Source organism: Mus caroli, unplaced genomic scaffold (assembly GCF_978045245.1).
Source record: "Mus caroli unplaced genomic scaffold, Mus_caroli_1 scaffold_9, whole genome shotgun sequence".
Lineage (NCBI taxonomy): Eukaryota > Metazoa > Chordata > Mammalia > Rodentia > Muridae > Mus > Mus caroli.
Window position 1 is genome coordinate 128,052,081 of NW_028227264.1, and position 24,950 is coordinate 128,077,030.

The 24,950-nt window shown below is 50.0% G+C and overlaps 3 protein-coding genes and 1 long non-coding RNA gene across 22 annotated transcripts in view; 2 read left to right on the forward strand and 2 right to left on the reverse strand.

The window, feature by feature from the left end:
• Positions 1-8,915, forward strand: part of Smarcc2 (SWI/SNF related BAF chromatin remodeling complex subunit C2) — a 31,867-nt gene extending 22,952 nt beyond the window's left edge. For 2 of the 12 annotated variants that reach the window (XM_085843272.1, XM_085843275.1), the window contains 12 exons: positions 110-229; positions 318-380; positions 1,184-1,442; positions 1,675-1,836; positions 2,077-2,141; positions 2,572-2,707; positions 2,787-2,953; positions 3,847-3,981; positions 6,006-6,387; positions 6,685-6,768; positions 7,045-7,110; positions 7,650-8,915. In XM_085843272.1, the coding sequence (XP_085699398.1) occupies positions 110-229; positions 318-380; positions 1,184-1,442; positions 1,675-1,836; positions 2,077-2,141; positions 2,572-2,707; positions 2,787-2,953; positions 3,847-3,981; positions 6,006-6,387; positions 6,685-6,768; positions 7,045-7,110; positions 7,650-7,726 (1,716 nt within the window). In that variant the 3' untranslated portion in view covers positions 7,727-8,915. Of the gene's footprint in view, positions 1-109; positions 230-317; positions 381-1,183; positions 1,443-1,674; positions 1,837-2,076; positions 2,142-2,571; positions 2,708-2,786; positions 2,954-3,846; positions 3,982-6,005; positions 6,388-6,684; positions 7,111-7,649 lie in introns of all 12 variants that reach the window. The other 10 variants (XM_085843273.1, XM_085843276.1, XM_021175246.3 and 7 more) reach the window with 5 other exon arrangements.
• A 664-nt stretch (positions 8,916-9,579) lies between these two features.
• Positions 9,580-12,754, reverse strand: Myl6 (myosin light chain 6). Of its 5 annotated transcripts, XM_085843280.1 has the most exons (7): positions 12,734-12,754; positions 12,274-12,301; positions 11,325-11,468; positions 10,948-11,121; positions 10,777-10,854; positions 10,009-10,066; positions 9,580-9,752 (listed from the first exon to the last, which is right to left on the reverse strand). In XM_085843280.1, exons 3-6 carry the CDS (start codon positions 11,392-11,394, stop codon positions 10,017-10,019), a joined length of 372 nt encoding a protein of 123 aa, XP_085699406.1. In that variant the 5' UTR covers positions 11,395-11,468; positions 12,274-12,301; positions 12,734-12,754; the 3' UTR covers positions 9,580-9,752; positions 10,009-10,016. The 5 variants fall into 5 exon arrangements, with proteins under 5 accessions (XP_085699406.1, XP_085699408.1, XP_085699407.1 ...); XM_085843282.1 differs by lacking the exons at positions 12,274-12,301; positions 12,734-12,754 and adding an exon at positions 12,080-12,099; XM_085843281.1 differs by lacking the exons at positions 12,274-12,301; positions 12,734-12,754 and adding an exon at positions 11,662-11,745.
• Positions 12,755-12,887: 133 nt separating this feature from the next.
• LOC110303150 (myosin light chain 6B) lies at positions 12,888-17,597 on the reverse strand. 4 transcript variants are annotated; one of them, XM_021174118.3, is made up of 7 exons: positions 17,314-17,597; positions 15,870-16,086; positions 15,284-15,311; positions 14,908-15,051; positions 13,740-13,913; positions 13,277-13,354; positions 12,888-13,192 (listed from the first exon to the last, which is right to left on the reverse strand). In XM_021174118.3, exons 2-7 carry the CDS (start codon positions 16,038-16,040, stop codon positions 13,164-13,166), a joined length of 624 nt encoding a protein of 207 aa, XP_021029777.1. In that variant the 5' UTR covers positions 16,041-16,086; positions 17,314-17,597; the 3' UTR covers positions 12,888-13,163. The 4 variants fall into 4 exon arrangements, with proteins under 4 accessions (XP_021029777.1, XP_029338077.1, XP_085699405.1 ...); XM_029482217.2 differs by lacking the exon at positions 17,314-17,597 and adding an exon at positions 17,007-17,272; XM_085843279.1 differs by lacking the exon at positions 17,314-17,597 and adding an exon at positions 16,315-16,382.
• Positions 17,598-17,665: 68 nt separating this feature from the next.
• On the forward strand, positions 17,666-24,500 carry LOC110303651 (uncharacterized). Its single transcript, XR_015048502.1, has 3 exons — positions 17,666-18,192; positions 20,200-20,508; positions 21,398-24,500. It is a non-coding gene; the product is annotated as an uncharacterized LOC110303651 (long non-coding RNA).
• The last annotated feature ends 450 nt before the right edge of the window (positions 24,501-24,950 follow it).

Consider the following 24,950-nt stretch of genomic DNA (forward strand, 5'->3'; position numbering starts at 1 on the left):
TCTCCCTCTTTCCCTCTCTCTCTCTCCCTCTTCCTCTCCTCTCTCTCTCTGCCTCTGGCTCCCTATGGCCACTCACATTCACCTCCCTTTTTTTTCCTTCCACAAATAGCAGAGCTCTGCTTCCCAGCAAATGCTGAACTTCCCTGAGAAAGGCAAGGAGAAACCAGCAGACATGCAGAACTTTGGGCTGCGCACAGACATGTACACAAAGAAGAACGTCCCCTCCAAGGTATGAGGTGCAGCCAACTTGGGGTTGATAGCCTTCGCTCCACACAGCATAGACTCCTCTGTGCTGACTAACCCCTGCTTCCCCACAGAGCAAAGCTGCAGCAAGTGCCACTCGGGAATGGACGGAGCAGGAGACACTGCTGCTCCTGGAGGTAACTGGGGAAAACCAGGGGAGTGGTGCTGTATGGGCTGAGTGTCACAGCTGTCCCAGGGATAGCTCCAGGTCAGGGATTTAGGCCTGTCTGTAGTTCCATATCCTTTCTTAGTGCTGCTTGGAGATCCCCCCTGGATCCAGCAGAGTACAGAAAACCAGAACATAGAGAGCTTTGAAACCAGCTGCCCTTCGTAGGATAGGGGGAGTTGACCTTCTCTATAAGTAGGATGGGGGAGTTGACCTTCTCTATAAGTAGGATAGGGGGAGTTGACCTTCTCTATAAGTAGGATGGGGGAGTTGACCTTCTCTATAAGTAGGATAGGGGGAGTTGACCTTCTCTATAAGTAGGATGGAGGAGTTGACCTTCTCTATAAGTAGGATGGGGGAGTTGACCTTCTCTATAAGTAGGATGGGGGAGTTGACCTTCTCTATAAGTAGGATAGGGGGAGTTGACCTCTATAAGTAGGATGGGGGAGTTGACCTTCTCTATAAGTAGGATGGGGGAGTTGACCTTCTCTATAAGTAGGATGGGGGAGTTGACCTTCTCTATAAGTAGGATGGGGGAGTTGACCTTCTCTATAAGTAGGATGGGGGAGTTGACCTTCTCTATAAGTAGGATGGGGGAGTTGACCTTCTCTATAAGTAGGATGGGGGAGTTGACCTCTATAAGTAGGATGGGGGAGTTGACCTTCTCTATAAGTAGGATGGGGGAGTTGACCTTCTCTATAAGTAGGATGGGGGAGTTGACCTTCTCTATAAGTGGCCAAGTAAGCGGAGTTGTGTCCCCACCACTACCACCAGGCTTTGGAAATGTACAAGGACGACTGGAACAAAGTGTCTGAGCACGTGGGAAGCCGCACGCAGGACGAGTGCATCTTGCATTTTCTCCGCCTTCCCATTGAAGACCCATACCTGGAGGACTCGGAGGCTTCTCTAGGCCCTCTGGCCTACCAACCCATCCCCTTCAGTCAGTCAGGCAACCCTGTTATGAGCACTGTTGCCTTCCTGGCCTCTGTCGTCGATCCCCGAGTTGCCTCTGCTGCTGCGAAGTCAGCCCTAGGTAATTTGGGGATGGGGGTTTGGCCTTCTTAGTTTGCTTTTACAGCTCGATTCAAAGAGTGAAACGTCTTAGATCTGCCCTGCTGGCCTTGCCTGTTGATACCTTAGCTCAGGCACCTGTCTGAGCTCCATTTTGGTCTCAGAGAAAGAGATGGGCTTGTGAAAAAGGCTTCAAAGGCATAGCCAGAACAGCCCGCCTGCCTTTCCCAGCCTCTTCCCCTCTGGTCTTACAGAAGAGTTCTCAAAAATGAAGGAAGAGGTGCCCACAGCTTTGGTGGAAGCCCACGTGCGTAAGGTGGAAGAAGCGGCCAAAGTCACAGGCAAGGCCGACCCAGCCTTTGGTCTGGAGAGTAGCGGCATCGCAGGGACTGCCTCTGATGAGCCTGAGCGCATTGGTGAGCACATGCTGTTAGATTTCTTCCCATTCACCAAGAGCCTGAGCCAGCCAGCTCTGTTCCTGTCCATGTTGACATCAATCAACAGCACAAGTGGGCGAGAAAATCCCCTTCATGACATCACTGTGTGAAATTTGGCTTCTCCTGACCCTGTACCTGAGGTTTCAGCTACTAGGAAATTGTTACATAAATGAAACGTATCAGACATCTCTCCTTTCTTTCCTTTCTCCATGGGCCCAGAGGAAAGCGGGACTGAGGAGGCACGGCCAGAGGGCCAGGCAGCAGATGAGAAGAAGGAGCCTAAGGTATAGAGGAAATGACCTGGGTCTAGAAGAGGCTGCTGGGTACAGCCCAGTGGTGCTGGAATCCAGTGGCAGGGACACTCTCCTGGAGCTAGATTACCCCTGCATGAGGGGTTCACTGGATAAGAGTACTTCTTCTACAGACCTAAAAACCTGAATTAGAATCCCACATGAAAACGTTGGCATCATTTTATGTGCCTGTAACCCTGTCATTTTGGGACCCCATCATTGGAGGGCAGACCAACATCTTGTCCTTTGGCTTTGGCATGTGCACACGTGAGCTTACACACCTACACGTGTGTGTGTGTGTGTGTGTGTACTACTTGTGCACATGCACACACAGAGATAAGGACAAGAGGGTCAGGCAGCCTCAAGCCTGGGTCTAGTGTGAGAGCTGCAACTTCTGATGTCGTCCTTCCTTTTGGAACTACAGGAACCACGGGAAGGAGGGGGTGCTGTGGAGGAAGAAGCAAAGGAGGAAATAAGTGAGGTCCCCAAGAAAGATGAAGAGAAAGGGAAAGAAGGTGACAGTGAGAAGGAGTCTGAGAAGAGTGACGGGGACCCGATAGGTGAGCGGCCTCCCCAGAGGGTGAGAGGCACAGGAGAGAGACAAGTCAAAAAGCTAATTCAACCTTCGACCTGACACAGTTGATCCTGAGAAAGACAAGGAACCAACAGAAGGGCAGGAGGAAGTGCTAAAGGAAGTGGCGGAGCCAGAGGGGGAGAGGAAAACCAAGGTGGAGCGCGACATTGGTGAAGGCAACCTGTCCACAGCTGCAGCCGCAGCCCTGGCCGCTGCTGCAGTCAAGGCCAAGGTGAGGGCAGCCTCATCCCATGTCAGCCCCTCTCTTCTCACCCCTTAAATAATGCTGGCCTGTTTGTTCCCTTATTTTATCCTGAGTGAGTTATCACCAAACTTCTTAACTCTCTTATTAACTGTTTCCAGCCCTTTAATTTCTTTTACTTGTCTTATCTCTCTCTCTCTCTCTCTCTTTTTGGTTTTTCAAGACAGGGTTTCTCTGTGTAGCCCTGGCTGGCCTGGAACTCACTCTGTAGACCAGGCTGGCCTCGAACTCAGAAATCTGCCTGTCTCTGCCTCCCAGGTGCTGGGATTAAAGGCGTGTGCCATACTGCCCAGCTTTTTTTTCTTTTTCTTTTTTTCTTTTACTTGTCTTATCTCTCTCTTTTTTTTTAAATTTTATTTTATTTATATTAGCTGTCTTCAGATACACCAGAAGAGGGCATTGGATCCCCTTAGAGATGATTGTGAGCCTCCATGTAGCTGCTGGGAATTGAACTCAGGACCTTCGGAAGGGCAGTCAGTGCACTCAACCACTGAGCCATCTCTCCAGCCCTTGTGTTATCTCTTGCTATTCTTTTTTTTTTCATGATGTAGATATATATGTGTGTGTTGTTCCATAATACAGATATATCTAGATCATGCACATATTATATAATTCTATATTATGACATATATTACATTATATATTATAATATGTAAATAATATATACTATATAATATAATTACACTATGTATTATAATATATAGTACATATATAAATTACAGTTATACTATTCTGAGTTGTGATCACAGCTACGTCCTTAAGCTTGCCAGCATCTGCCCTGCCCCTCCCTCCCTCTCTCCCTGGAGTTTTTGCAGCTGAGCACTCTGGCTAACACTTGCCCTGTCACACTTCTTCTTGCCTAGCACTTGGCTGCAGTTGAGGAGAGGAAGATCAAGTCTTTGGTGGCTCTGCTGGTAGAGACCCAAATGAAGAAACTAGAGATCAAACTCCGACATTTTGAGGAGCTGGAGACAATAATGGACCGGGAGCGAGAGGCGGTGAGTGGCACACACTTAGGTGTCAGTGGAAGTCTAGAACCTGCCAGAAGACGGCAGAAGTCCTGAGGCTGACACAGGTCACACAGAGAGGAGAAGAGCAGGCAGCCTAGAGGTTGAGAACCACGGGTGGGCTGCTAGTCGGGCTTTCTGACCGCTGCATCTCTAGGTCCTCAAGTGATGCTTGCCTCTCACTAGGTTCTCACAAATCTGAGTGACTAAGTGGTTTTGAGAGATAATAAGAGACTCAGCAGGTAACTCTGGAAAGTAGACAGGACAGACATATTGATTCAGTTTCTTTTTTTCTTTCTTTATTTTTTTTTTAGATATTTATTTAGCCCTCCGGCCCAAAGATTTATTTATTATAAACAAGTATGCTGTAGCTGTCTTCAGACACTCCAGAAGATGATGTCAGATCTTGTTAGGATGGTTATGAGCCACCATGTGGTTGCTGGGATTTGAACTCAGGACCTTTGGAAGAAGAGTCAGTGCTCTTACCTGCTGAGCCATCTCACCAGCCCTTGATTCAGTTTCTTTGAGAAGGCTTAAAAAGAAATACAAGATGGGAACTGGGGAGAAATGGCTCAGCGGGTAAGAGCAATGACTGCTCTTCCAAAGGTCCTGAGTTCAAATCCCAGCAACCACATGGTGGCTCACAACCACCCGTAATGAGATCTGACGCCCTCTTCTGGTATGTGTCTAAAGACAGCTACAGTATACTTACATATAATAATAAATAAATCTTTGGGCTGGAATGAGCAGGAACTGAGCGAGCAGAGGTCCTAAAAATTCAATTCCCAACAACCACATGAAGGCTCACAACCATCTGTACAGCTACAGTGTGCTCACATACATAAAATAAAATAAATAAATCTTTAAAAAAGAAAGAAAGAAAGACATACAAGATGGGGACCCCACTCTTAGAGACATCCAATATACAACATGGAGATTTCAGAAACACTTAACAATGCTTAAACTCCAGGAAAGTTCAGACTCAGAGAATTTTCTAGTGGAGTCACAGCTTGGCAGTTGAGAACAGACTACTCTTCCGGGACCCACGCCAGCCCCTAGGGTCCACACTCACTCACATGCACACACCCGCACACAGACATACTTATACATCATTCAAAATAACTTCTCAGAGCCGGGCAGTGGTGGCGCACGTCTTTAATCCCAGCACTCGGGAGGCAGAGGCAGGCGGATTTCTGAGTTTGAGGCCAGCCTGGTCTACAGAGTGAGTTCCAGGACAGCCAGGGCTACACAGAGAAACCCTGTCTCGAAAAACCAAAAAAAAAAAAAAAAACTTCTCCTTAAAGATTTATTTATTTTCTGTTTATAAGCACAATATCACTATCTTCAGACACATCAGAAGAGGACATTGAATTCCATTACAGATGGTTATGAGCCACTGTATGTTGCTGGGACTTGAACTCAGGACCTCTGGAAGAGAGCAGTCAGTGCTCTTAACTGCTGAGCCATCTCTCCAGCCCCTAAAAATAACTTTTTAAAATAAGAAACTTGCCGGGGATGGTGGCGCACGCCTTTGATCCCACCACTCGGGTGGCTCTCTGTGAGTTCAAGGCCAGGTTGATCTGCAGAATTCCAGGATAGCCAGGTTCACATAGAGAAACCCAGTTTTGAAAAACCAATAAACATATAAAAATAAAATTAAATGTAGGGAGAATCAAAATTTAATCAGAATTCAGAGGCCAGTGAATCCATCTGAAGTGTCTCCCTAAGAAATACTAAATTTGTAGCTGATTTTGAAGGAAGGAAATAACTTGAATTGACAGAAGCTGGAGGCATTTTCAAATCAGAGTAATAACAAATCCAGCCTGAACTCTGGTGCAGTGAGGGCAATGCGGGTGGCCTCCGATCTGCAAGGACAGAGGAAGACATGGTTGAGTCTTCAGCCATGGTGAGACACCAGCATGAGAGATGGGGTCTTCCAAAAGAGGAAGTGGGAGGCAAGGCAATTGCCAAAGGTCTTCTGGTACCCAGTAACAGTTTTCCATTGGTACTGGCAGCTGGAATACCAGAGGCAGCAGCTCCTGGCCGACCGGCAAGCCTTCCACATGGAGCAGCTGAAGTATGCAGAGATGAGGGCCCGGCAGCAGCACTTCCAGCAGATGCACCAGCAGCAGCAGCAGCAGCCACCAACCTTGCCCCCAGGCTCCCAGCCCATACCTCCCACCGGGGCTGCTGGACCACCTACAGTCCATGGTCTAGCTGTGCCTCCAGCCGCTGTGGCCTCTGCCCCTCCTGGCAGTGGGGCCCCTCCTGGAAGCTTGGGCCCTTCTGAACAGATTGGGCAGGCAGGGACAACTGCAGGGCCACAGCAGCCACAACAAGCTGGAGCCCCTCAGCCTGGGGCAGTCCCACCAGGGGTACCCCCCCCTGGACCCCATGGTGAGTGTGGGTTCCAGGATATGTTTGCTATAGAGCTACAGGCAGATGTTCTGGTTCCTTTGAAGCGAATGCCTTGGGTATAAATGTTTGTTGCAGTTCCTACAGGTGAACTCCATTGTATTCTGTCCCCAAACTAGCAGGGATGTGTTCCCAAACACAGATACATGGAACTTTATTCCACGAATCTTCAGCTTATTCTAGTGCCAGGAGAAAGGGGATAGCACCAGCAGGTAGCTGTGCAGCTTGTGCGGTGGGTAAGACTCCACCCCCTCACCCTCCTGTTCTCTTTATTTCTAGGCCCCTCACCGTTCCCCAACCAACCAACTCCTCCCTCAATGATGCCAGGGGCAGTGCCAGGCAGCGGGCACCCAGGCGTGGCGGGTAATGCTCCTTTGGGTTTGCCTTTTGGCATGCCGCCTCCTCCTCCTGCTGCTCCATCCGTCATCCCATTCGGTAGTCTAGCTGACTCCATTAGTATTAACCTTCCCCCTCCTCCTAACCTGCATGGGCATCACCACCATCTCCCGTTTGCCCCGGGCACTATCCCCCCACCTAACCTGCCTGTGTCCATGGCGAACCCTCTACATCCTAACCTGCCGGCGACCACCACCATGCCATCTTCCTTGCCTCTCGGGCCGGGGCTCGGATCCGCCGCAGCCCAGAGCCCTGCCATTGTGGCAGCTGTTCAGGGCAACCTCCTGCCCAGTGCCAGCCCACTGCCAGGTGAGAAGGGGCCAGGAGGGGTAAGGGTGAGGGAGAGGGCTCTACATTATGGGAGGGAGTCGAGTAGGGAAAGGGCAAGATCCTAGAATTCCCACAGCCCTGTTCAATGCTGTGGTAAAACTAGAGCACAGGAGGAAGGCCTCTTTGGCTGTCCTCCATTTCCCAACTTGGCAGCTGCCACCCCTGGGGTGACAGGGCCTTTCACTGGTGGGTCATGGAGGAATCCAGTGGCTCAGAGGACCTCAGCTGTAAACCTGGAGCCTAGCTACCGTCTGCATGACGATGGCTTTCCTTGCGTGTTCCCACCACATTCAGATGCCCTATTAAGAGTCTTTGGGGAGAGAAGGAAGGTTTGGGATATAAGGTTTTTCCAGTGTCAGGCGGAAAAGAGTGTTGAGAAAAAGAAATTACACATAGTGGGTACCTCATTCATCTACCCACCCACTGCATGCCATGCCCAGTTCTGTTTGTGTGTGGAGCCTGGGACTGGATCGATCCCTCTGCGTGCTCCAGCTTATTTATCTTCCTTTTCTCCACAGACCCAGGCACCCCGCTGCCTCCAGACCCCACAGCTCCGAGCCCAGGCACAGTCACCCCTGTGCCACCTCCACAGTGAGGAACCAGCCAGCCATCTCTCCCCCTCACTCCCCATGGAGATCCAGGAACAGCCCTCCCCCACTACTGGGACCCTCCCTCAGCCTGGAGAGTTCATCACTACGTAAGGAAAGCTCCTCCTGCCCCTTCACCACCCCCACCATGCCCAGCAGAGGTGTGCAGTTTTGTATCCAATTATTATCCACGGACTTCTGACTAAAAGATGTTTCTAATGCCTGGGAGAGAGAATAGGAGGGAAAGATGTTTATACGAGGTTCTACTAACTGGTTCTGAGGGTCTACCCCTTCAGAATTACTGCATTTTTGAAGTGATAACATGAAAATGAAACCCTTTAAAAGGGAAGTTTTAAAAAAGACACTTCGGAGCCCACAAAAAAAAAGAACTTTTTTAATTATTAATATTATTTTGAGGGGAAAGGGCAGGTTTTAAGAGGAATTAAAATTCTGGGGCAAGGTGTGAGGTGGAATAGGGCGCCGAGCCTGTCTCCCTGAGCCCTTGGCAGTGCTGAGTCACCCCCCCTCCCCTCACCCATTCCAGTTTATTCATACAAATCCCTCCTGCTGCTCGTCATGGTTGCTGTTTTAGGCCCAGCTCAGCCAATGACCTTTCCCTCCAGTGTCAGCTTTGTGTTTGTGTTTAAGTCACCTGCTTACTCGTCAGCGTCTGTGTACTTGTGGGAAATGTAGTTTTCGGGGATTCTGTGGTAGGAAATAGAGGAAGAAGGGGCCTCAGCTGGGCTCTTCTTCCTGCTTTCCTGGTTGTATCTGTGAGTGCCCAACAGGCATCAGAGGGGGAGCTCTAAGAGGATGGGGGGCCTGCAGACCCTCAAGTTTGAAAAGCACTTAAGCACCTACTTTTGACAGTGGGACAGTCTGCTAACTTCTGCCCTCACCAACCAAGCCTGACAGAACCCAGTGATAGCTAGGAGTTCCCCAAATGAGGACAAAGATTTGGGAGCAGTGCAGAGTGCCTCTGCACTCCAGGTCTCTTCACCCTCTACTTGGAGGCAGACACCAGGCCGCACCAGAGCCTGGCCCCTCCCACCAGGCAGGCGCTTTGCTCCTTCTGTCCCAGCGTCTCCTTCCTCTGCATCTCCGCACCTTTCTTCTGTTCAAAGTCTTCTGTAAAATTTTCTTTTCTTCTTTGTTCTTTTCTTTTTCCTTTTTTTTTTATAAATTAATTTGCTTTCAGTTCCATCTTGTGGATGCCTCTGTGTTCTCTTAGCTGTGGCTGCTAGGCAGGGAGCAGACTGGTCTGGGGCAGCCTTCCTGGAGTCCCTCACTGGACATTCACCAGGGCTGCAGAGGCCCACAGCCATCAGCCTCTTGCCACAAGAGGCCACACAGCAGTCAGGAATGCAGCAGCAGTGGCAGCAGCAGCAGCAGCAGCTGTCACCTATTCAAGATGAGCTCGTGGAAGCACATCCCTACAGTGCGGACCTGAATCCTTTTAAACAGTGGCTGCATTCCTTCCCGTATTAGGGAGGAGGCAGGCCTGCACCTACTTCTGTTGCTGTTGGCCCCTAGCCCTGCAGCAGACAAGACAGGCTCTGGCAGCACTAATATGTCCTGGCATTTTAGCTTCAGTAAACATTCACAGGCTTTCCCACAAAAGGCGTTCGGTACTTGGGTGAGTGGGGGCCAAGAATTTAACCTGAAAAGGAATAGATACCCCACACACAAACACACATAGCTACCTTGGTCCTATAGGGATTTGTGACTAATGGTTACTATAAGCACTTGATCCAGTTTTCCCCGGCCCCAGCCCCCAGCTTGAGCTTTGTTTCAGGACAGACATCACCATCACCTCACCTTTTCCTCCCCACCTGCTCAGGACAGAAAGAAAGAACCAAAAGAGGGCAAAGAGAGCAAATTTTATTTGGTGAAGGCAAACATCATCCAAAAGAAACCAGATGGGCAAGGTGCTGTGACAGGGGGGCCTCTGGGGCCACACAGAAATCACACTGGGCAAGGAACAGGCTCGGGATACACAATGTCCTCAGCCATTCAGCACCATCCGGACAAGCTCTGTGGAGAGGAGAGGTGGAGTCAGCCGAGGAGAGGGTTGGGGAGGGGTACCCATGGGCCAGGAGACCACGAGTCCATGAAGGTGGCAGGAGGGAACATGCCCATAGCAACCAACCTTGGGTCAGTTTCCAAAAGAGCCACCCAGAGTGGCCAGTTCTCTCTGTCCCTGGTTCCCCTCCCACTGGCTGTTAGCCCCCACCCCCAATCTAAATAGCAAGAACATAGCAGAGGCAGAAAAGTTCTCAGCTACACCTACAGTTATGGTCAGCCACTGGCAGGAGGAGAGGTCAGCTTTGGGTTAGGGTACCTCCAAGCTGTCCAGCAGAGGGATGGAAAAAGGACTTTTGTTTTAGCAGCAGAATGGGGCAGTTAGCTCAACCCTGCCCCCGCCAACTCTAGAATCACCATCAGACCAGCCTTCCCTACAAGCTGGTGAGCGTTCCCAGACACCAGCATCAAGACCCCTGTAAGTCAAATCTCAGAGACCATTCCAGGAGAGGAGGTACCACACCCCCAAACTGCGTTCCTCATTGAGGAATTTCTCCCCTCCCAAGCCAGCTCCATGCAGAGTCATGCCAGGAGTAAGGCAGATGGTAGTAGGGTATGGCCAGGGGCTAGAGCACAGGTTGGGAAGGAAAAAAAACACTAGGGAGATAACTAGAGGAGAGGCTGGGAGGAGCCGTACCCGCCCCATGGGCCCGTCACCCCGACAGGATATGCCTCACAAATGCTGCAGGAAGGAAGAGACATTAATGGTGAAGACAAGACACAGACATGGGGTGAAGGGATCAGGCAGTGGAACAGACATTCTGTTTACTTCCCATTCCTAGCCCACCCTCCATCCTCTATTACCCCTCCCTTTACTGCTGTCTCCCCAACAGTACCCTCCCAGGCTGGACTGAGCCTTGCTTGCCCCTTTGACTCCCGGCTCCCTCCTGGAACCAAGTCTAGGACTACAATGCCTCTTTAACATCTCCTGAATGACCACTTCCTCACAGGCCCCAGTTTATGGTCTGCCCCTCACCTTCATAGTTGATGCAACCATTGCTGTCCTCATGCCCCGCCACTAGCATCTCTACTTCTTCCTCTGTCATCTTCTCACCTGCAGAGGAAGGAACATTCTTAGAACTGGGTAACTGACAGGTGAACTATATTAAGGTGGCAGCTCAGCTCCAGAAAGGTCACAGACCCTTACCCAGTGTGACTAGGACATGACGGATTTCAGCACCCATGACGGTGCCATTTCCTTCCTTGTCAAACACACGAAGGCCTTCAACATAATCCTCATAGGTTCCCTGGTCCTTGTTCTTGGCCACGGTCTGCAGCATGGGCAGGAAGTGCTCAAAGTCCAGCACCTTCACATTCATCTCTGTCATGTGGGAGGTAGAAGTGTCAGACAAGAGAAATCACACATGTTCTCAGGACATGATGGTAGGGAACACAAGGACAGCCAGAAGAGGGGAATCAGTAGAATTGGATGAGACAAAACTTGCTCAAGCTTGGCACCTATGCAGATAAAGGGATGACTTTAGCTGAACAACCATGAACCCACTAAATTCTTGAAATGCTCACCATCACTCTTGGGGTTCCCCAGGACCTTGAGCACCTCGGCGTTGGTAGGGTTCTGGCCCAGGGCCCGCATCACATCCCCACACTGGCTGTACAGGATCTTGCCATCGCCTGTTCGGTCAAACAGCTGGAAAGCCTCCTTGAATTCTGAGGATTCAGAAGAACAGCAGCACCCTGGATTAGCCCAGTGCTTGCTGCACAATTCTGCTGCCAACTCAACTTAAGTCATGCTGCAGAAACCAGATATCTTGTCTTCCTGTATTCAGAAGACTACTCCTAGGGATCTATTTCTATCAACTCAAATGCCCCACATAAAGACGGGCAGCCTTCTTTCCCTTACCTTAAGGTGGTAGCCATCGGTTTACACACCCCCTGAGCTGCCTGCCGCAGGCTAGGCTCTCCACCACTACTATACAACTCCGCAGGAATCTGCCACCGCCCAGGCTAGGTCCTGCCCATATAAGGAAGTAGGAGCAGTGGCCTGGACTCTAGCCTCCCACTCCCACCCTTTCCCTCCGGGAGACCTTCCAAGAGGTGAAGCCACATCCTTAGCAAACTCTCCAGTGCCCATCTTAACAAAATATCAAGGCACTGCCCTCTACAGTACTCAGAATCCAAGCTTAAGGAGGGGACAGTTATCAGAGGAGAGGCAAAAAAAAAACAAAAAACAAAAAACAGCAAACCACAAGCGTAATAGACCCGACACACAACAGGCACTAGTCAAATTGTTTCACACACCCACACCACCTAAAACTCACCCAGCGCTTGGGGCTCAGATCTGGAGTGGAAGGAAGAAAGAATGAGAAAAGAAAATGGAGGATCTAGAGCAGAAAAAAATCCACGGGGCACTCTCCTGGGAGCGCTGGAGGTGACAGGTTGGGATCAGAAGATAGATGCTAAAGGAAGGGGGTCCCTCTCGGTAAGGGTGAGCTGCGGGTCAGAGACTGCCTACCTGCGGTCTGGTCCTCGGTGAAGTCACACTGCTCGGAGAAGAAGGGATTGGTCAGTTACCTGAGATCCAACCCCGCAAGCTTCTATCCCGGCTTTACAAACTCCTGTTTGAAGCCGAGGATTCGCTTCCCAGTGCAGAGCCCTAGACCTTCCAATCCCACAGCCAACCTTCCAAAACCTGGGCGTGCCCACGTCCACTGCTTTCTCTACTCCCACCCGCGGTCCTCTCCTTGCCCCAAATCCCCCTGATCTCCCGATTCCCAGGGCCCACCATCTTGGCTGCTGAGCTCTGCGGGACCTTTTCCGGCAGTAATGGCTCCGACGCCCGACCCAACCCCAGCCTTAGTACGTCCCATGGCGCATGACGTCACCCTCCGCCGTTTCATCCAATAGACACGCTAGTCTGGGCTCATGCAGATGACATCACTACATTATTAATGAGATGAGGGGGGTCGTCCTACCTCGGCTCGGGAATCTAGCGGGGGCCTGGGGTGGGACTCTCAGAAACCTTTCTTCCGAGCTGCACCAACAGCAGAGGATTTGGGCTTTTGTAGAAGAGAGGACTACCCGCTCCCGTCCTTCCCCTTTCTCAAAAGAAAACAGTCGGAAACCGAAGCAGGAACCATGTTTTTATTTCAAAACTGTAAGTGCCCCCTAGTGGCAGGAACGCGCTTCTGGCCGCACAGGAGGTGGGGCAAGTTTCCGACGCCGCAGGTTCTACGTGGGGTGGGGGTCGGGGCTAGGGTGGGGTGGGGAAGGAAATAGTCCAGCCCTGGCGGCTGCGCTACGGTCGGGAGCGGAGACGCACTGCTTGCGCTTCTATCTGGTGGATCGAGGACCCTTGCCTCTCAAGCGGATACCAGGGGCTGGCTGGAGGGCCACCTGCGGAGCTCAGAGGCTTAGGATGTGCTTCAGGAAGGCTGCACGAGAGACGAGAGGACTTGAGAAACTGACCTTCGGGTAACTGAGGGTACTCCTCACCCCCGGCCATCCTGCCCCCTCACCCTCATAGTTGATGCAGCCGTTGCTGTCCTCGTGGCCTGCCAGGACAGTCTCTACCTCTTCCTCAGTCATCTTCTCTCCTGAACCCAAAAACAGTTAGAGTCCCCCGCCTTCCCTGCCTCACTAGCCCAAGCCACTCTCAGGGTGGTTCGTCCTCCCACCCTTGCCCTCTTTCATATCAACGGTGCCTTAGAGCAGGTGAAAGCTTTGACTGACAGCGAAACAAGCTGCCGGGGTTGAGACTTGCATGGAATCAACACAAGTGTGGCTTGCAAAGGGGGACATTGCATTCTCTGCCCTTGGCTCATAGCTGGACACTTTAGCCTCTAGGTGAGCTGTCTCCACAATGCTGGCCCTCTCGAGTCTCCTGCCCATAACTGCAGGACCATAAACCCATTCTAGGCTCTACCTAGCTCTTCCAGGTCCCCCCACTTCTCCATCCCACAGCTCTGAGCCCTGCCTCACCGAGAGTGGTAAGAACATGTCTGAGCTCCGCTCCCATGACCTTGCCGTTGCCCTCTTTGTCAAACACACGAAGCCCCTCTAGGTAGTCCTCATATGTGCCTTGGTCCCGGTTCTTGGCCACTGCCTGCAGCATGGGCAGGAACGTCTCAAAGTCTACACGTCGGGACTTCAGCTCTGGCAATTAGATAGAGATGAGAGAGAGATCACTGAGGTGTGGGATCCAGTGCCATCCAACCCTACTATGTTATGACTTTCATCCCCTTCAGCATTCAGGATGTTTCCCTTCCCTGAGTTTGATGGTTTTTGAGTCCTGAGGTCCATCCTAGCGTCCTCTGTCACCTTACCAATATTCTGTCATTGAAAATTGAAACTGTTGCCAGGCCTGGTGGTGCAGTTTTGTAACTACAGCTACCAGGCAAGTTCAAAGCCAGCCAGAACAACAGAAAGAAAGAAAAAAAAGGAAAGGCGGGGATGTAGCCCAGTGACTGGACACACTCAAAACAGAGAGAACCACTAAGCCCACACACCTTCAGTCCCAGCATTCAGAGGCAGGGGAAGTCCCTCTTGAGTCTGAGGCCAACCTGGTCTATACAGTGAGTTCCAGGCTAAGCAGGGCTATATATAGACACCCTATGTAGTAGTAGTAGTGGTAGTAACAACACTATCTAAACAATAATAGTAATTAAAATTTAAAAAGAGAAAGAAAACTGGGGATTGGGGCTGCTGGGATAGAACTGTAGGTTCCTGACCAACCTGAGTAATTTGGTGAGCACCTATCTCAAAAAGTAAAAAAACTGCACCTCTGTAATAAGGGCTTGCCTGGCTTGCCTGAGGCCCTGGATTCAACCCAGCACCACATAAACTGGAGTAATCTCACCACTCCAGTGGGCAGCAGACAAGAGGTGGAGGTAGGACAATCAGAATTTAAGGTCATTCTTGGCTGGGATACTGAAATCCTATCTTTAAAAAAGAAAGAAGGAAGGAAGGAAGGAAAGAAAAGAAAAGAAAAAGAAGAGAAAAGAAGAGAAGAAGAGAAAAGAAAAAGAGGAAGAAGAGAAAGTTGCTGGCTAGAAATGTAGCTCAAAGGCCCAGGCAGAAGCCTGTATTCAACCTCCAACACCAAGAAGAAGAAAACATAAACCCCCACAAATCTCAAGGCTCTTCTCACCCTCGTTTTTGGGGTTCCCCAGGACCTTGAGCACCTCGGCGTTGGTAGGGTTCTGGCCCAGGGCCCTCATCAGGTCCCCACACTGGCTGTACAGGATCTTGCCATCACCTACTCGGTCAAACAGCTCAAAGGCCTCTCTGAACTCTGAGATGTAAGGAGAAGGCAGTGTGACCAAGGATCCCCATCACCAACAGAGAGAGGGAGGTTTCCTTCAGAAATTAATGTGCTAGAGCCAGGCACGGGAGGGAGGGAGGAGAACAGGACAAGTGTGGGAGGTTTCAAGGTCAGGACTGTCAGGAGACTGTTAGGAGAACAGAGAATCTGACCAGGAGTTTGAGGTTGGACAATGGGGCTTAGGAAATGGGCTTCTCCTCACCCTCCAGCTGGTCCTTGTTAAACTCGATCTGTAGGGGACAAAAAGGGCAGGTGAGGAGATGACAGGGCTTATTCAGTCCCTCTCTAACACAACCAACTGGCAGCCACTTCTGGGGAGGGACCCAAAGAGATGAGGCAGGGAGCCCGGCCACCTCAGTCCTGTCCCCAGCTCTGGGCCTTGGGAGAATCCCAAGAGGAATTACAGGGGGAGGGTTTCTTGGGAACAGGGTTAATCCCATGCCACCTGTTCCCTTCCCTCCTGCTACCCCGAGTCCTGCATCCCTCACATAACTGGGGGCTGAACAAAGGCTAAATTTACCCCTGCCCCCAGCTGTGATTGTCTAACAAGCCTGTCCTCTTCAGTCTCCCCTCCTGGGGTTCAGAGATGTAGCCTTCTGAGTTGAACAGAAGAGCCAGAGGCAGACAGCACCCCTCTCCCTTCACTTCAGAAACTGGCCTGACCTGGGAGCCCCGATCTCATTCCAGCGTTCATTCATTCCCTACCCTTTCCACATATTCCCGGATACCCAAGGCTGCACCACACCTCTGAAGTACCCCTTCCAGATTCACACTTCCCCAGGACTCACCACCACTTTGGAGAGATCAACAGGGGGCTCCTGGGATTTTGCAGGTGCCTGGGGGGCAGCCGGCTCAGCCTTGGTCTTGGCTAGAGGGGTCCCTGGTGTAGACTTGGCAGCAGGCTTAGAGATGGAGGGCCCTGCTGGTTTCTTCACGGGAGCATCCTTCTTGGGAGGCATGATGTCAGGTGGCCAAAGAACAATGTGCCGATGGGGGCACCCATCTCTGTTTAAATAGGCAGGGAGTCTGGGATGTCAAGGGGCGGGGGCAGCGGCAGGGACAGGGAGCCAGTTGGCAAGGGTGAGGGGGAAGAGACTTATGCCTGTCTGCCCTCACTCCCCTGGCCTCCTATGGTTCAGGACTCCTGCCCCCAAAATTTTCTTCCCTCTGATACCACTCTCCTAAAGCTGAATAGAATGTTTTCTTTAAGGGTACAGAGAAGAAACACGAGACCTGTCAGAATAGGGATTGTTAACCTCCAGGGTGAAGATAGGATGCTTGCCAGTGATTCTGAGATAGGAGCTAAGGGGAGAGAGAAGAAAACTAAAGTAGAAAAACAAAAACTTGCATTAGTTTTAGACTGTGGAAAAGCCCAAGCAAAGCAAGGGCTTGGGGTGGAGTGGGGGTAGAGAGGAGAGACTGGTATTAGGTGGGAAGTTTTAAAAATCTGTTCTGGAAAACAGTAAAAGGTGAGAGGAGGAGGCCTTTGCACTCCTTTCTGTCTTTTCCCATATCCTTAGAACTTGTAGTCCCTGGGCCCCCACCTACCCCCAACCTTAAACTATATACAGTAACCCGAGCTTGTTATTACCCACTGACTTCTATACCTAATGTTGGTTTAGGGGTTCCAGTGTAGGCAAGGCTTAACATCTGTCACACATAATTCCAAAGAAGGAACATTTTTCAACAAGACAGTGTTATTCAAATCAGACAAAAGGCTAGAATGCCTAAGTGAGCATGGAGGGAACACACACATACACACACACACACACACACACATACACATGGAGGGGGCCCTGGGAGACAATGAGCCCCCTAATAACGCAAAAGGTTACAGGACCTCCTAAGGAGTTCATAGGTATCCACACGGACACACCATCGGTCAGGATCACAAAAAAACCTTAGCTGAGCTTTGAGTCACAAACCTTGCTGGAAGCGCTGATGAAGGGAAAAGATGATGTTTGGAAGCTAGGAGGTTCTGGCTACTCTGTTCTTGGATAAAGAAGATTTACACGGCATTCTGAGAGACTGGCCATTCCACTTAGGCCCTGGAGTTCGCAGAGTAGCAGTGGGTCTCCCATTTGCAAAAGGGCGTCAGAATCTTTTTACTGCAAACTGTCCCATTTTTGGAAAATAAAGAATCCTTCCTAAACAAAACGCCAGTTTCCCTCACTTTCACTCACTCCTAAGCCCTAGAGAGGAAAAAGGCCCTCCCAGCCCCTCAAAACTCACCTTGCCGGGTCCGAGGAAGGGGCAGGTGGGGGGCGGTACTCAGGGCAGCTCCGGTCCCTGAAGGGTTAAGTGCGGCGGCCGCCGAGCATGCTGGGAGTCGTAGTCCGCGAGCACCCGCAGGCTCACAGGAAACCTTTTCCCAGCCGTGAGAGTTGGTGGTGACTTCCGGCCCCTGGTGACAGTTGGTGACTCAGGTCCTGAGGCGTGCGCCGGTTCCGGAATTGAAAGGGCTTGAGCTGTCCCTACCCATGACCCTACGGCTGTAGACCCACGGCTGCCTGCAAGGCTAGGGGGCGGAGCCGGGCCGGGCGGTGGGAGGGGCCGGGCGGTGGGCGGGGGCTGCTTTCGCTTCCTCAGGCTGTTAGCTGCGGAATGGGGTAACTTGGCAGAGTTTTGCATTTTATTTATTTATTTATAACACATTTGATAGTGGCCGAAAGACTGAAGTAGATGTTAAGATTTACAATTTAGCCTGGCCATCTGCTTCCACTCTCCTCCTTGTGGAGGCGTCTGCTGAGGCCGCCTATGCACCGCGGTCTCCACACCCCCTCTACCCCCGGGAGATACCCGACAAATGCAATCCTGGGCTCTGCAGTCCTTCCTTCCCTTTCCAGACACCATTGCCTAGCCTGAGTATTTGCACTTTCTCCCTGGAGTTTACCAAAGGTCTGGGTGCAGAGAGGGAACCGGCCCACAGTCCCGAAACAGATGAAAAAATAACTCTGGCGGCGCGCCTCATACTAGAGCTTGTGCAAGCAAGTGGACTAGAAATAGCTCAGGGTAGAAGACTCCCTGCGGCGCCATAGGAAGAATGAGGCACAAGCCGATTTTGTAGCCTGAAACGGACATTACCCGGCTGGAAAAAGCTGGAGTAAAAAGGTCTGTACGGGTGCAAGGGATGTAGCGCAGTTGGTTGCACAAAGCTCTGGGTCCCAGCACTCGAGGTGGAGACAGGAAGAATCAGATGTCATAGGGACTTCAAGCCAGCCTGGTGAGATCCAGTCTCAGGGCAGAAAGGGAAGGGACGCCTGAGAGCTTGTCTTAAACTAGAAAGCAAGAACAATAAAGCAGTCTTGGTGATAACACAAATGTAATCCCAGGTCGGGGGGCAGGGGGGAGGTGAACAAACGAGCCTGGGCTATACAGTGAGACTCAAAACAACAGTGAATAAGGGCTGAAGTTAGAGCTGGCTGGCAGAGCAGTTGTCTACAACCGTTCAGGTTCTGGGTTCAGTCTCCATCACCATTAAAAAGGATTTTTTTTTCCTTTTTTTTTTTTTTTTTTTTTTTTGGTTTTTCGAGACAGGATTTCTCTGTATAGCCCTGGCTGTCCTGGAACTCACTTTGTAGACCAGGCTGGCCTCGAACTCAGAAATCCGCCTGCCTCTGCCTCCCAAGTGCTGGGATTAAAGGCGTGCACCACCATGCCCGGCTGTGTTATATCTTAATAGATATGTGGTCCGGTGTGACTTTTTTGTTTACATTTTTCAATGGCCTCAGTCTGCTGCTGCGCTGGCTAGCCTGCCCTGCCTCCCCGTTACTCTGTGTTCTAAGCTTCTTGGGGTTGAACCCAGAGTTTTCTGCATGCCAGGCAGGCTCTCTCCCCTCATAGCCCTGGAAGGAAAGAAGTGTTGGTAATCACACAGCAGTGTATCATTTCAGAAACTTGAATAATTGTGGGTTCACCCTATATAACTAGTTTTTGTGTTTGTTTTATTTTTATTTTGAGACAAAATTTCTCTGCATAGGCTTGGCTGTTGACTTTTTCCTTTTTTATCTATTTTATTGAGTTCTTATACTATTCTCTCCCTTCTAACCCTCCGCTGCCCCCCCCCCACACACACACACATACAACATGAGGTAGGAGAGAAAGGTTACAGAGGAAAGAGGACGAAGACCTCCACAGGCTTCTTTCTTGGTTAGGTTGTGGTGTTCCCAGGGGCAAGTCAGCATCCCAGCAACAGCAAGGGGAGCAGCTGCCGCAGGCCTTCTTGGGGCCCTTGTATTAATATCCTCTCCAGAGTCTCTAGAATTAAACTATCTGCAGATGGTAAAACCATGCCCCTCTTGGAGCACAAGACAATCATAGTTAGCAGCTGAGGACAAACTGAAGAAGCCCCATATCCCACACTTGGGCTTAAAACAAAAGCACATGGGGCTGGTGAGATGGCTCAGTGGGTAAGAGCACCCAACTGCTCTTCCAAAGGTCCGAGGTTCAAATCCCAGCAACCACATGGTGGCTCACAACCATCCGTAACGAGATCTGGCGCCCTCTTGTGGAGTGTCTGAAGACAGCTGCAGTGTACTTACATATAATAAAAATAAATAAAAAAAAACAAAAGCACATAACATGAGGGGGTTTTAAAGAAACCAGAACTCTCAGTACACCCAGCTGTCCTGGGCTCGCTCTGTAGACCAGGCTGGCCTCAAACTCCCTCTGAGAACCAGGCGGGCCTCAAACTTTAAACCCGCCTGCCTCTGCCTCCGGAGTGCGGGGATTAAAGGCATGCACCACCACTGCCCAGCTGGACATTAACTTTCTTTTTTTTTTTTCTTAAGATTTATTTATTTATTATTATGTGAGTACACTGTCGCTGACTTCAGACACTCCAGAAGAGGGAGTCAGATCCCATTACAGATGGTTGTGAGCCATCATATGGTTGCTGGGATTTGAACTCAGGACCTTTGGAAGAGCAGTCAGTGTTCTTAACCGCTGAGCCATCTCACCAGCTTGGACATTAACTTTCTAAGTCAACAGAAAAAAATTGATAACAAAGATAAGTGTGCTAGCCAGGCTTTTTTTTTTTTTTAATTCTTTCATATACTATATCTCAGCCTCAGTTTCCCCACCCTCCCTTTCCCCTGTCTCTCCCCCTTCCGCCCCCAGATTTACTCCCCTCCAGCTTCCCTCAGAAAAGAGCAGGCCTCCCAGGGACATCGACCAAACATGGCATAATAAGACTAGGCACATCCCATCACATCAAGGTTGGACGAGGCAATTCAGTAAGGGAAATGGTCCCATAGGCAGGCAAAATAATCGGGGACAGCCCCCACACCCACTGTTAGGATTCCCACAGAACCACCAAGCTACTCAGACATAACACAGAAGCTCTGGCTAGTTTTTAATGTCAACTTGACGAGGAGCCAGAGTCATCTGAAAGGAGGGAACTGCAACTGAGAAAATGCCTGTCATAAGGTAAGTAGGCAAGCCTGAAAGATATTTTCTTTGTTGTTTTTTTTTCATTAATGTATTCACTTTACATCCCAATATCCGCCCCTCCCCCAAATCCCCTGGATATTTTCTTAATTAGTGATTGATGGGGAAGAGCCCAGCCATTGTGGGTGGTGCCATCCCAGGGCTGGTGGTCCTGGGTTTTATAAGAAAGCAGACTTGAAGCCGGGCGTGGTGGCGCACGCCTTTAATCCCAGTACTTGGGAGGCAGAGGCAGGTGGATTTCTGAGTTCGAGGCCAGCCTGGTCTAACAAAGTGAGTTCCAGGACAGCCAGGGCTACACAGAGAAACCCTGTCTTGAAAAACCAAAAAAAAAAAAAAAAAAAGCAGGCTTGAGCGATCCAGTAACCACACCACTCCATGACCCTGCATCAACTCCTGCCTCCAGGTTTCTGCCCTAACTTCCTTGCTGGACTGACAGAACCTGGAAAGGTAAACAGAACAAGCCCTTTTCTGAGTGGCTTTTCCTTATGGTGTTTCATACAGTAGTAAAAAAAAACATAAGACAGGAGTTGTTACCAGGACCGGGGGCTGTGGCTGTGACAGAGATGCCTGGCCATGCGTGTTTACTGTTGGATGTTTGAGGGTTGTGGCATTTGAGCTCTAGACTGGGAAAGCACTGAGTGCTCAGAGCACAGCGAGGTGCTCTGTGGGAGCTCGGAAGATACAAATGTCCAAAGCAGTGCAGAACACAGAGGCCTGGCCTGTGGTGTTTCAGAGGAAAGCCAAAGACTCTACCTGGCCTTTTGTGTGGGAATCTGGTGTATGGTCAGCTGGAGCTGAAAAATCAGCTGTGACTAACAAAAGACCAGAACCACTGAAGTAAAACCTTTGCTTTTTCCGGGGAAACCAGATGCTGATCAGCTGGGCTGAAGAATCAGCTGTGATTCACTGAAGTCAAATCTCCTGGGAAGTGTTTCCTCAGAAGCCGTGCTCCAGAGGTGGCCAAGGTTGAACCTCATGCCGGCAGCTGAACTTGGTTGTGTAAGAGTGACCCAGCTGATAACTGCTTTAAAGGTATAAAGGGATCATGGACAGCAGGTGAGGCTTGACCCTGTGTGGCAGGCCTGGAGTCCCTGAAAAGAGCCCAGGAGAGGTTAAAGGTGAAAGTGCAGCCCAGCTCCTGTAGAAGAGTCCAGCATTTTGGAGATGCCAGTACCAGGGGATAACCACCAAGAACAGCAGCAGGTGTGGAGTGGAACCAGCCTGAGCCTAGAAGACATGTTCTGTGTGCTACAGAGGACAGAGCCAGAGAAGTGACCAGGCCCTTTGGAGGAGCTCAGAAGATCATGAGAGACTTCCAGACATTGGAGGCTGAGTCATTTACTGTTGGAACTGGTTTTGCTTTGTTCAGACTGTGACTGTGGGCTGGTTCTTCTCTCTTGAGGTAAGAGAGAGGTAAAAAAACTTATTTTTTATTTTACAGGAGCAAATTTGAATATTTTAAAGAGACTTTGGACTTTTACTATTTGAATTTTATTTATTTATTTCATGTATGTGAGTACACTGTCGCTATCTTCAGACACACCAGAAGAGGACATCGGATCCTCATTACAGATGGTTGTGAGCCACCGGTGTGGTTGCTGGGAATTGAACTCAGGACCTCTGGAAGAGCAGTCAGTGCTCTTAACCGATGAGCCATCTCTCCAGCTCCAATATTTGAATTTTTTTAAAGATTTATTTATTTTTACGTGCACTAGTGTTTTTTCCTGCATGTATGTCTGTGTGGTGGGGCCAGATCCCCTTGAACTGAGTTGCAGACAGTAGTGAGCTGCCGTGTCAGTGCTGGGAATTGAACCCAGGTCCTCTGGAAGAACATCCAGTGCTCTTAACCACAGAGCCTTCTCTCTAGCCCTACTGTTTACATTTTTAAATTCTTTGGGACGTTTAAATTTGGGGATGCTTTAGACTGTGATGTCAATAGTAATGTGTGATCTTGGGAGTGAACAGAAAGGAAAGGTTATGGCTTCATACTGAAGCGATGTGTTTGTGTGTCAAGCTGACAAGGGGTCAGTTATTCTTGGTAGCCTGATGTCACCTTGACACACAGGCTAGAGTCATCTGAGAGATGGGAATCTCAGTTGAGAGCAATGAGATCAGGTTGTAGGGCATTTCCTGCACTAGTGGTTGAAGGTGTAGCCATCCCTGGGCTGATGGTCCTGGGTTCTGTAAGGAAGCAGACTGAGCAAGCCAGTGAGCAGCGCTCTCCATGGCCTCTGCATCAGCTCCTGCCTCCAGGTTCCTGCCCTGCTGGAGTCCCTGTCCTGACTTCCCTCAGTGACGGACTGGACTGTCACCTGGAAGTATAAGCAACATAAACCTTTTCCTTCCCGCCTTGATGTCGGGCATGGTGTTTTGTCACATCAATAAAAACCCCAGGACAACAACTAACCCACAATAAAAAGGAGGATAATGAAGAGGCTTTATACACAACTTACAAAGCCTTTCTTAGGCCATTTTTATAGACTGGTATGAGGCGTGGGGTATAAATAGAAAAGTTGGTTTTAACAAGTAAAGCTGGTTTCCTATTGCAGTTTACTAAGGCGGAGGTCACAGACTTTGCTGTTGTTTTAAAATCTCCTAGGAACTTCTTATAACAACAAACTTGTAGATTGCTCCTCTGTCTGTGCTAGGGCCTGGAAATCTTGTTTCACATAGGTAATGTAATCTAAGCTTTAATAACAGTCATCATTTCAAAAGATACTTTTTTTTTTTCTTTGTGGAGGTGAATAGGTGCTAAGGCTGAGGGACAGCTTGTGAGAATTGGTTCGTTGTTTCTACCCGGTCGACTCTGAGTGTCAACCTCAGGATGTTACGGTCGGTGGCGAGTGGCTGTAGCAGATGGGCTGTTTTGCCCACCCATCTCTCATTCCCCTTACGTCATCTCCTGTTTAAAATTCATCCATATTTGGAATTTGGCCTGCAAGTATTTTATTTTTGCTTGTTCTCAGAACAGGCAGGCCTGGAACTGGTTATGTACCTGAGGGTGACCTTGAACTTCTAGTCCTTATGCCTTTGCCTCCCATATGCGAAGATCTCAGTATTTGCCACCACACCAGGCTGTCCTGGAACTCACTATGCAGCCCATTCTGTCCTCAAACTGCGACGACCCTTCTGCCTTAGCCTCCCCGAGTGTCGGGATCACAGACAGGAGCCACAACATGAGCTGTGAGCCCAACTTGCCATTCAGCTTTCATGTGCTTAGATAACGATCAGGTGGTGGGTACAGATCAGAGACAGAGCTCTTGCCCAGCATCCTGGCACATTGTGGCTTCCAGTAGCCCACAGAGGGGGCACAGCTTCAGCTTCAAACACTTATTTCCTGTTCTGGCCACATTCTGTCTAGCCACGCCCGATAGCTTGCAGATCTTCAAAGATATCCTGTCTCTGGTTCTTAGCTTGTTCCCTTTGACTTGTATACTCTCATCCAAGACAGAAACACACACACATACTCACACACACATTCATGCACACAACAAACCCACATGCACACACACACCTACACGCTATCCTGCACCAAGCATAGCCAGGTCACCTGGTCCATACGAGGTCCTGAAATATTTATAGAATGAATGGACAGATATGACACAACAGCTGGTGTCATCCAGGAGGGACCTCGGGGCCTAAGGGGTTGGAGCCATATATTACTGTTTTTACATTTTCACCCTGAAATGGGTGAGGTGATCTGACTTGATAAAGAAGGAGGTAGGAGAGAACTCTAGGGAGTAGCAAAGACTTGAAAGACATGCAGTGAAAGAAGGGAGAAGGTCACTGGGCTCCAGCCAATTCACAAACTCTTTTTTAAAAATTAGGTTTTTTGAGACACAGTCTCACTATGTAGCCTTGGCTGACCTGGGAGCTCCTCAGAGCTGCTCCTCCTCCTGAGGCAAATCTCTGTGAGTTGGAGGCCAGCCAGGGCAACCAAGTGAGACCCTGTTTTTAAAAACAACCCTCCCCCCCGCCCCTGTAATTTTATTGTTTGTATGTGGGCATGGTGTATTTGTGGGCTTGATGTGTATGCGTGGGCGTGGTATATGTGGGCATGTGTGCCAAGGCACATGTATCAGGTCACAGTTTCTTTATATGGTTCTAGGGCTCAAACTCAGGTCATCGAGACTGTGGCATGTGTTTTATCCACTGACTATCTTGTCCTACCTGTGTGCCTGGTACCCACAGAGTCCAAAAGAGAGCGTCAGATCCCCTGGGACTGGAGTTGCAGATGGCTGTGAGCTGAGGGCTGGGACTCCAGCCCATGTGTACTTTGTAGTGATAGCTGTTGTTCATTTTTTAGGTTTATTTTATGTGTATGGGCTTTCTGCCTGCATATATGTATACGCACCATGTACATGCCTGGTGCTTAGTGTCCAAAGAGGTCAGCAGGGGGCATCGGCTCCCCCTGGAACTGT

Coding starts and splice junctions, on each gene's coding strand:
- Myl6 (XM_085843280.1), bottom strand. CDS start 11,394: ATGCGGGCCCTGGGCCAGAACCCTACCAACGCCGAGGTGCTCAAGGTC. Junction 10,855..10,947: donor TCATGTCCTAGTCACACTGG/GTAAGGGTCTGT, acceptor CTTCCTCTGCAG/GTGAGAAGATGACAGAGGAA. Junction 10,067..10,776: donor TGGTTGCATCAACTATGAAG/GTGAGGGGCAGA, acceptor TCTGCTGGACAG/CTTGGAGGTACCCTAACCCA.
- LOC110303150 (XM_085843278.1), bottom strand. CDS start 15,521: ATGGGATTAACCCTGTTCCCAAGAAACCCTCCCCCTGTAATTCCTCTT. Junction 15,052..15,283: donor TAACAAGGACCAGCTGGAGG/GTGAGGAGAAGC, acceptor CTTACATCTCAG/AGTTCAGAGAGGCCTTTGAG. Junction 13,193..13,276: donor CGGCTGCATCAACTATGAGG/GTGAGGGGGCAG, acceptor TCTCTCGTGCAG/CCTTCCTGAAGCACATCCTA.